Source organism: Tachypleus tridentatus, chromosome 10 (assembly GCF_004210375.1).
Source record: "Tachypleus tridentatus isolate NWPU-2018 chromosome 10, ASM421037v1, whole genome shotgun sequence".
NCBI lineage: Eukaryota > Metazoa > Arthropoda > Merostomata > Xiphosura > Limulidae > Tachypleus > Tachypleus tridentatus.
This window is the reverse complement of record NC_134834.1, coordinates 119,944,709-119,955,633: the sequence shown is the minus strand read 5'-3', so window position 1 is coordinate 119,955,633 and position 10,925 is coordinate 119,944,709. Positions and strand designations below refer to the sequence as shown.

The 10,925-nt window shown below is 35.3% G+C and overlaps 1 protein-coding gene across 6 annotated transcripts in view; it reads left to right on the top strand.

Moving 5' to 3' along the window:
- The first annotated feature begins 560 nt into the window (after positions 1 to 560).
- Positions 561 to 10,925, top strand: part of LOC143230184 (uncharacterized) — a 33,894-nt gene continuing 23,529 nt past the window's right edge. For 3 of the 6 annotated variants that reach the window (XM_076463308.1, XM_076463309.1, XM_076463304.1), the window contains exons 1-3: positions 561 to 797; positions 3,084 to 3,361; positions 6,880 to 7,080. In XM_076463308.1, coding sequence (XP_076319423.1) covers positions 3,316 to 3,361; positions 6,880 to 7,080 — 247 coding nt within the window. In that variant the 5' untranslated portion in view covers positions 561 to 797; positions 3,084 to 3,315. Of the gene's footprint in view, positions 798 to 2,275; positions 2,310 to 3,083; positions 3,362 to 6,879; positions 7,081 to 10,925 lie in introns of those variants that run through there. The other 3 variants (XM_076463305.1, XM_076463306.1, XM_076463310.1) reach the window with 3 other exon arrangements.

Here is a 10,925-nt window from a genome sequence, read left to right as displayed (position 1 = left end):
TAACATTATAATACCCCCACGGCTGAAAGGGCGAGCATTTTTGGTGCGACGGAGATTAGAACCCGCGACCATCAGATTACGAGTCGAACCCCTTAACATGCTTGGCCATGCCAAATAAGGAAATGAATGAAATAACTTTGAAATATTATACCTTCGTTTTCTTAAGATAAGACAGAAATAAGAAGTTAGATATATTTATTACAGTTTACTACAGTTGTTTACCGAAATAAGAACATTATCGTGCTTAAAATTCATGTAGAACGTACTTATTTACAGAAAAACAAACTTGTCATTTTCATTTAGTTCAACAAGTCACGTTTTGGTGTTTCTCTTTTTTGTATTAACGAAAATGCTAAATTTTATAAATTATAAAAGTGATTATCATCTGTAAGTAGTGCAAAAATAAACAAAATATTACATTGTGTTAGCGTAAGAAGACATAAAATAAAATACGTTTTTCAATATCATATTTCCAGTGGCAGTTTTATGGGTTAAGGTTCTCTTGGATGGAGAGTATAAAGCCACGTGACAATAGTTTATCTTTTCAACCCACGTCTAGTGTGGCATGGCGAAACAATAGAAGTGTTTGTTTGTTAATTGTCTGTAGTTGGAGTACATGTAGTTAATTTTAATTAGCTAGTGACTTTGGATTACGTGTTCGAGCCATTCCTACAACGCCCACTGTTTCAATTGACAAATCAGACACAGTAAGAAATTTAGTATTTTCGCGAGGCTTAACAATGAGAGGAAAAGTTATCGACCTTACTACCCCTTACATTAGTTAGATACAATAGAAGGTTTGTATTTTTTTAATAAAACGGACACCACATATAGTTTTATTCATTAGTCTAACGATTTGTTTCCCAACTTGTGGAAGGAAAATCATACGTTGTTTTTTAATTAAGCCAACAGTAAACCCACTTATCACCTTAAATTAAACCTTATATTTTTATTTAATTATAAAAACGTTTACTACAATAAGTACACGACGCCTGAAATGTACTCTTTTGTGGATTATTAGTATTTTACACTTGCCTTTAAGTAGTTAAATAATTAAAAAAATAAATCAAATTCTAAGTTTACAAAAAGACAGAAAAACAATTATCAAATCAAAAACATTGTTTTGACAATGTTAACAAAAATGAAAGCGAAAGATTCATAATAATATTACCAGAAAGCATATACTGAACCGATCAAACTGAATTGATCATATATCTTCACTTACATGTTATTGCTCCTACCCAGACTGTTTTGCTGACAGATATTCCTGTCTGATGCTCAGACGTTTTATAAAAATAACTCCGTTAACATAGAAGAATGAAGGTTGAATAGTTGAACTGAAAAAAATTGCAATACTATATATATATATATATATGTGTGTGCTTGTATGTGTGTATATATATATATACATATGTGTGCTTGTATGTGTGTGTATATATATACATATGTGTGCTTGTATGTGTGTGTGAGTAACTATAAAGAACAAAACTATACAAAATAAAAAGCAAACCGAAACATGTGACCAATCTTCAGAGAGGTCAAAGTGCAGTACGTCAACCCACGAATTGTGATGATTTAGTGAGATGGCAAGACGGCAGCTGTAAATAAGACAAAACAACCGGACATGGAACTGTACTGTTGATCTAGTTCAACACTTAACATGTAAAGTAACAAAACATAAGGTTTGTTTGTTTAAACACTTTGTGAATATAGTGTAGGTAACACAGAACTGTACTGTTGATTTAGTTCAACACTTAACATGTAAAGTAACAAAACATAAGGTTTGTTTGTTTAAACACTTTGTGAATATAGTGTAGATAACACAGAACTGTACTGTTGATCTAGTTCAACACTTAACATGTAAAGTAACAAAACATAAGGTTTGTTTGTTTAAACACTTTGTGAATATAGTGTAGGTAACACAGAACTGTACTGTTGATCTAGTTCAACACTTAACATGTAAAGTAACAAAACATAAGGTTTGTTTGTTTAAACACTTTGTGAATATAGTGTAGATAACACAGAACTGTACTGTGATCTAGTTCAACACTTAACATGTAAAGTAACAAAACATGTTTGTTTGTTTAAACACTTTGTGAATATAGTGTAAGTAACACAGAACTGTACTGTTGATCTAGTTCAACACTTAACATGTAAAGTAACAAAACATGTTTGTTTGTTTAAATATTTTGTGAATATAGTGTATGTAACACAGAACTGTACTGTTGATCTAGTTCAACACCTATACTTTGATATCTGTTTTATAACTCTAGTGCAAGCTGAAGTTCAGTACAGACATTTCTATTGATGTAAGTAAAATAACATGGTTGTATAGACAAGTCATAGAATATTGTGGTTAAATATAAAAGTTAAAAGATATCTTGTTTAGACATACAAGTCATAAGACATTTATGGTTTAATATACCTTTAGAACAAGTTGTGTTTGACTTGAAGTATTTTTAATTATTTTTTCTTAGTAAAAGAAACAAACAAATTCATGAATATTATGTTGGTTTTCAATCCATAATATTTATAATAAAACTCCAAAGGTAATAACTGTCTAAGATTCAATTACAGTTTGAATTGTTACAAAATAATGCCTTACGTGTTCTTGGTAGTTCAGTTGGTAGGTTTCTTGTTTAACGCTAGGAGGTGAAGTTCAGGGGTTCATATTGACGTCAGAGTAATATTGCCTCGAGCTGATGGATAAAAACTGACTATCTCATTGTCATAGTTTAAAATTTCAAGGATTGGATTATTTAAAACACGTTTCGATCCAACAGAAATTAAGATGATATGAAATTGTTTTATTACTGAATCTATTAATATGAAATCAAGCGTTAAAGGTTGTTAATTTGTTTTGAGATTTAACACCCTGAATTAGTGTGGACAGTGAATTTTGAAGTTTTCTAAAATTAATAATATATATATATATACACACACATAAAAACATACAGAAAATATCCACATCTTCGTCAAATTTTGAAATTCTTCGTTAGAAAAGTATGAAAATTGAAATAAAAGTAAATTAATGTTCTTCGTTTCTTGAACAAAGTAACTGATCACGTAATATTAACGTCTAGCAAAGAACAATAAAAATCCACAGCTGATGATTGGCTGCTAAGAAACTAAAGAAATCCACAACTGATGATTGGCTGCTAGTCAAGCTTTCTCCAAAGCTCGTGATGGATGACCACACTTGGACTGTTATAAATGAGTTTAAATCGGGACCCCTCGCGGAGCTTCTCTCGTTGTCTGGGACATTCCTCTCGGTGATGATCGTCTGAGTGATATTAAGATTGGAAGATAAGAACAATGGGAACACTTGGACTATATCTCATTGTCTTTATTGTATCAGTTGGTAAGATCGTCTCCTGTCAACTCTTTTACTTTCTCAGTTTTACTGCGTACTAACTAATGTAAACTTTGAGATTACCTGCATAAAGGAGAAGGTTGCTAAGTAGACGAGAAACATCTTTTTTCATTATAAAACAACGACTGATTTTATAAGTAAAAAAAAGTTATGATTTGTTTATAATTACGCGTAAAATAATTCATAAGTTCGGTTGCTATATAATTATTTGTTGTATAATAACGCATCTGTTTAGTTAACGTCAGGGTTAAAGGTGAAATGGGGACGAATATTGACCTGCTCTCTGACATCTTCATGGAGACAGTTTCTTGTTTACGAACGTTGTATCTGTGTAATGTGTTGTAAGTTTAATTTTACTTTGCTTTTGATATAGGAAGGTGGATTATATTGTTTAACAAAAACAGTGAAGGCTGTAATGAGGGACGTTATTTACAAAGTATATTTCTCTAATACCATAACATCTTCAAAAACATTTCAATAATTAGGGAAAAACAAAGTTAGTATACACGTGGTACAGAGATTCATCATAGGTAGAGTAACCTTCATTTTTGATTCAACTTCAACAGAACATCTAGAACAGCCCTACTAACTGTAACATTCCATGAACTGAACATTTAGAACAGCCATACTAACTGTAGCATTCCATGAACTGAACATCTAGAACAGCCCTACTAACTGTAGCATTCCACGAACTGAAGATTTAGAACAGCCCTACTAACTGTAGCATTCCATGAACTGAACATCTAGAACAGCCCTACTAACTGTAGCATTCCATGAACAGAACATTTAGAACAGCCCTACTAACTGTAGCATTCCATGAACAGAACATATAGAACAGCCTTACTAACTGTAGCATTCCATGAACTGAACATTTAGAACAGCCCTACTAACTGTAGCATTCCATGAACAGAACATATAGAACAGCCCTACTAACTGTAGCATTCCATGAACTGAACATCTAGAACAGCCCTACTAACCTGTGACATTCCATGAACTGAACATATAGAACAGCCCTACTAACTGTAGCATTCCATGAACTGAACATTTAGAACAGCCCTACTAACTGTAGCATTCCATGAACAGAACATATAGAACAGCCCTACTAACTGTAGCATTCTATGAACAGAACATTTAGAACAGCCCTACTAACTGTAGCATTCCATGAACAGAACATATAGAACAGCCTTACTAACTGTAGCATTCCATGAACTGAAGATCTAGAACAGCCCTACTAACTGTAGCATTCCATGAACAGAACATTTAGAACAGCCCTACTAACTGTAGCATTCCATGAACAGAACATATAGAACAGTCCTACTAACTGTAGCATTCCATGAACTGAACATTTAGAACAGCCCTACTAACTGTAGCATTCCATGAACAGAACATATAGAACAGCCCTACTAACTGTAGCATTCCATGAACTGAACATCTAGAACAGCCCTACTAACCTGTGACATTCCATGAACTGAACATATAGTACAGCCCTACTAACTGTAGCATTCCATGAACTGAACATTTAGAACAGCCCTACTAACTGTAGCATTCCATGAACAGAACATTTAGAACAGCCCTACTAACTGTAGCATTCCATGAACAGAACATCTAGAACAGCCCTACTAACCTGTGACATTCCATGAACTGAACATATAGAACAGCCCTACTAACCTGTGACATTCCATGAACTGAACATATAGAACAGCCCTACTAACCTGTGACATTCCATGAACTGAACATCTACAACAGCCCTACTAACCTGTGACATTCCATGAACTGAACATCTAGAACAGCCCTACTAACTGGAGCATTCCATGAACAGAACATCTAGAACAGCCCTACTAACTGTAGCATTCCATGAACAGAACATATAGAACAACCCTACTAACTGTAACATTCCACGAACTGAACATCTAGAACAGCCCTACTAACCTGTGACATTCCATGAACTGAACATCTAGAACAGCCCTACTAACCTGTGACATTCCATGAACTTAACATCTAGAACAGCCCTACTAACCTGTGACATTCCATGAACTGAACATCTAGAACAGCCCTACTAACCTGTGACATTCCATGAACTGAACATATAGAAGAGCCCTACTAACCTGTGACATTCCATGAACTGAACATTTAGAACAGCCCTACTAACCTGTGACATTCCACGAACTGAACATCTAGAACAGCCCTACTAACCTGTGACATTCCACGAACTGAACATCTAGAACAGCCTTACTAACTGTAGCATTCCATGAACAGAACATTTAGAACAGCCCTACTAACTGTAGCATTCCATGAACTGAACATTTAGAACAGCCCTACTAACCTGTGACATTCCACGAACTGAACATCTAGAACAGCCCTACTAACCTGTGATATTCCACGAATTGAACATCTAGAACAGCCCTACTAACCTGTGACATTCCACGAACTGAACATTTAGAAACTATTCAATTGACAGTTAAGTCCCTCCATGGTAACTGAACGTAGTACAAGATAAACTGTTGAACTGACAATGAACTCACTAAATTACGATTGAACGTAGTGAAGGGTAAACTGTCGAACTGACAGTAAACCCACTACATTACAATTGAACATGGCCCGGCATGGCCAAGCATGTTAAGGCGTGCGACTCGTAATCTGATGGTCGCGGGTTCGCATCCCCGTCGCGCCAAACATGCTCGCCCTTTCAGCTGTGGGGGAGTTATAATGTGACGTCCAATCCCACTATTCGTTGGTAAAAGAGTAGCCCAAGAGTTGGCGGTGGGTGGTGATAACTAGCTGCCTTCCCTCTAGTCATACACCGCTAAATTAGGGACGGCTAGCACAGATAGCCCTCGAGTAGCTTTGTGCGAAATTCCAAACAAACAGACAGTGAACGCACTACATTACGACTGAACGTGGTAAAGGATAAATTGTCGAACTGAGAGTAAATCCACTACATTACGATTGAACATAGTGAAAAATAAACTGTCGAACTGACAATGAACCCGTTACATTACGATTGCGAAAAGAACAGTTCTAACATTTTTTATTAAATGGTGAAATAGATGTTTTTAATCTTAGATCCAAAGATAGAACTAAGTAAACTAAGTGAACGGATAAGAATTATATTACGTTCAAGGACTGTGTATCGGCTAAGGTCTATGTGTCGTGTAATAACTAGTTGACCAGTTTGAAAAGAGTGGACTATATGAGGAGTTAGGAGTTTCTGATTTGTATGTGAACTGTATGAAGGTTAGGACTGTGAATTGTAGGACTGTATGATAGGTATGGACTATGTGATAATGATGGCTAGTTGATAAATAAGGATTACATAGTGAAAGAGGACTATATGATGTAATGATGTTATGACAAGTGATGGCATATAAATGTAATGACTATATGATGGGTACCTTTATTTTACGGATAAAGACTATAACACCGCTGAGAACTGTGTAACAGATGATTTATTCGATCATCACTGTTCAATGGATTCACTGCTTATTTTATTGGCTTCTGGAAAAAAGGTGTCGCTACGGGATGGATTAGGCCTCGATGTTTCATTCCACATGCACCCCTCAACGGGTTTAGTTTTCACATTCGTGTCGGTCAGATGCAGAAGGTAAAATACAGATGTTACCCTGGCTACCAGCAGTTTGGTTCTTCTATTGCTTACTGTGTTAACGGAAAATGGAGTGTCTCAACACCAGAGTGTGTCCATCCCAATAGTAAGTTGTAAACTTGTTACTTATTCTGTGTTCTATAACCTCAACACCATAGTGTGTACGTCCCAGTAATAAGTAGTAAACTTGTTACTTATTCTGTGTTCTATAACCCCAACACCATAGTGTGTCCGTTCCAGTAATAGGTAGTAAACTTGTTACTTATTCTGTATTCTATAACCTCAACACCATAGTGTGTCCGTCCCAGTAATAAGTAGTAAACTTGTTACTTATTCTGTATTCCATAACCTCAACACCATAGTGTGTCCATCCCAATAGTAAGTTGTAAAATTGTTACTTATTCTGTGTTCTATAACCTCAACACCATAGTGTGTCTATCCCAGTAATAAGTAGTAAACGTGTTACTTATTCTGTGTTATATAACCTCAACACCATAGTGTGTTTATCCCAGTAATAAGTAGTAAACTTGTTACTTATTCTGTGTTCTATAACCTCAACACCATAGTGTGTCCGTCCCAGTAATAAGTAGTAAGCTTGTTACTTTTTCTGTGTTCTATAACCTCAACACCATAGTGTGCCCATCCCAATAGTAAGTTGTAAACTTGTAACTTATTCTGTGTTCTATAACCTCAACACCATAGTGTGTCTATCCCAGTAATAAGTAGTAAACGTGTTACTTATTCTGTGTTATATAACCTCAACACCATAGTGTGTCTATCCCAGTAATAAGTAGTAAACTTGTTACTTATTCTGTGTTCTATAACCTCAACACCATAGTGTGTCCGTCCCAGTAATAAGTAGTAAACTTGTTACTTATTCTGTATTCTATAACCTCAACACCATAGTGTGTCTATCCCAGTAATAAGTAGTAAACTTGTTACTTATTCTGTGTTCTATAACCTCAACACCATAGTGTGTCTATCCCAGTAATAAGTAGTAAACTTGTTACTTATTCTGTATTCTATAACCTCAACACCATAGTGTGTCTATCCCAGTAATAAGTAGTAAACTTGTTACTTATTCTGTGTTCTATAACCTCAACACCATAGTGTGTCCGTCCCAGTAATAAGTAGTAAACTTGTTACTTATTCTGTGTTCTATAACCTCAACACCATAGTGTGTCTATCCCAGTAATAAGTAGTAAACTTGTTACTTATTCTGTGTACTATAACCTCAACACCATAGTGTGTCCGTCCCAGTAATAAGTAGTAAACGTGTTACTTATTCTGTGTTCTATAACCTCAACACCAGTGTGTGCATCCCACTAGTAAGTAGTAAACTTGTTACTTATTCTGTGTTCTATAACCTCAACACCATAGTGTGTCCGTCCCAGTAATAAGTAGTAAACTTGTTACTTATTCTGTGTTCTATAACCTCAACACCATAGTGTGTCCATCCCAGTAATAAGTAGTAAACTTGTTACTTATTCTGTGTTCTATAACCTCAACACCATAGTGTGTCTATCCCAGTAATAAGTAGTAAACTTGTTACTTATTCTGTGTTCTATAACCTCAACACCAGTGTGTGCATCCCACTAGTAAGTAGTAAACTTGTTACTTATTCTGTGTTCTATAACCTCAACACCATAGTGTGTCCGTCCCAGTAATAAGTAGTAAACTTGTTACTTATTCTGTGTTCTATAACCTCAACACCATAGTGTGTGCATCCCACAAGAAAGTAGTAAACTTGTTACTTATTCTGTGTTCTATAACCTCAACACCATAGTGTGTCCGTCCCAGTAATAAGTAGTAAACTTGTTACTTATTCTGTGTTCTATAACTTCAACACCATAGTGTGTCCGTCCCAGTAATAAGTAGTATACTTGTTACTTATTCTGTGTTCTATAACCTCAACACCGTAGTGTGTCCGTCCCAGTAATAAGTAGTAAACTTGTTACTTATTCTGTGTTCTATAACCTCAACACCATAGTGTGTCTATCCCAGTAATAAGTAGTAAACTTGTTACTTATTCTGTGTTCTATAACCTTAACACCATAGTGTGTCCGTCCCAGTAATAAGTAGTAAACTTGTTACTTATTCTGTGTTCTATAACCTCAACACCATAGTGTGTCCGTCCCAGTAATAAGTAGTAAACTTGTTACTTATTCTGTGTTCTATAACCTCAACACCATAGTGTGTCTATCCGAGTAATAAGTAGTAAACTTGTTACTTATTCTGGATTCTATAACCTCAACACAATAGTGTGTCCGTTCCAGTAATAAGTAGTAAACTTGTTACTTATTCTGTGTTCTATAACCTCAACACCATAGTGTGTCAGTCCCAGTAATAAGTAGTAAACTTGTTACTTATTCTGTGTTCTATAACCTCAACACCATAGTGTATCCGTCCCAGTAATAAGCAGTAAACTTGTTACTTATTCTGTGTTCTATAACCTCAACACCATAGTGTGTCCATCCCAATAGTAAGTTGTAAACTTGTTACTTATTCTGTATTCTATAACCTCAACACCACAGTGTGTCCGTCCCAGTAATAACTAGTAAACGTGTTACTTATTCTGTATTCTATAACCTCAACACCATAGTGTGTGTATCCCAGTAATAAGTAGTAAACTTGTTACTTATTCTGTATTCTATAACCTCAACACCATAGTGTGTCTATCCCAGTAATAAGTACTAAACTTGTTACTTATTCTGTGTTCTATAACCTCAACACCATAGTGTGTCCGTCCCAGTAATAAGTAGTAAACTTGTTACTTATTCTGTGTTCTATAACCTCAACACCATAGTGTGTCTATCCCAGTAATAAGTAGTAAACTTGTTACTTATTCTGTATTCTATAACCTCAACACCATAGTGTGTCTATCCCAGTAATAAGTAGTAAACTTGTTACTTATTCTGTGTTCTATAACCTCAACACCATAGTGTGTCTATCCCAGTAATAAGTAGTAAACTTGTTACTTATTCTGTGTTCTATAACCTTAACACCATAGTGTGTCTATCCCAGTAATAAGTAGTAAACTTGTTACTTATTCTGTGTTCTATAACCTCAACACCATAGTGTGTGCATCCCACAAGAAAGTAGTAAACTTGTTACTTATTCTGTGTTCTATAACCTCAACACCATAGTGTGTCCGTCCCAGTAATAAGTAGTAAACTTGTTACTTATTCTGTGTTCTATAACCTCAACACCATAGTGTGTCTATCCCAGTAATAAGTAGTAAACTTGTTACTTATTCTGTGTTCTATAACCTTAACACCATAGTGTGTCCGTCCCAGTAATAACTAGTAAACTTGTTACTTATTCTGTGTTCTATAACCTCAACACCATAGTGTGTCCGTCCCAGTAATAAGTAGTAAACTTGTTACTTATTCTGTGTTCTATAACCTCAACACCATAGTGTGTCCGTCCCAGTAATAAGTAGTAAACTTGTTACTTATTCTGTGTTCTATAACCTCAACACCATAGTGTGTCCGTCCCAGTAATAAGTAGTAAACTTGTTACTTATTCTGTGTTCTATAACCTCAACACCATAGTGTGTCCGTCCCAGTAATAAGTAGTAAACTTGTTACTTATTCTGTGTTCTATAACCTCAACACCATAGTGTGTCTATCCCAGTAATAAGTAGTAAACTTGTTACTTATTCTGTGTTCTATAACCTCAACACCATAGTGTGTCCGTCCCAGTAATAAGTAGTAAACTTGTTACTTATTCTGTGTTCTATAACCTCAACACCATAGTGTGTCCGTCCCAGTAATAAGTAGTAAACTTGTTACTTATTCTGTGTTCTATAACCTCAACACCATAGTGTGTCTATCCGAGTAATAAGTAGTAAACTTGTTACTTATTCTGGATTCTATAACCTCAACACAATAGTGTGTCCGTTCCAGTAATAAGTGGTGAGCTTGTTACTTATTCTGTGTTCTATAACCT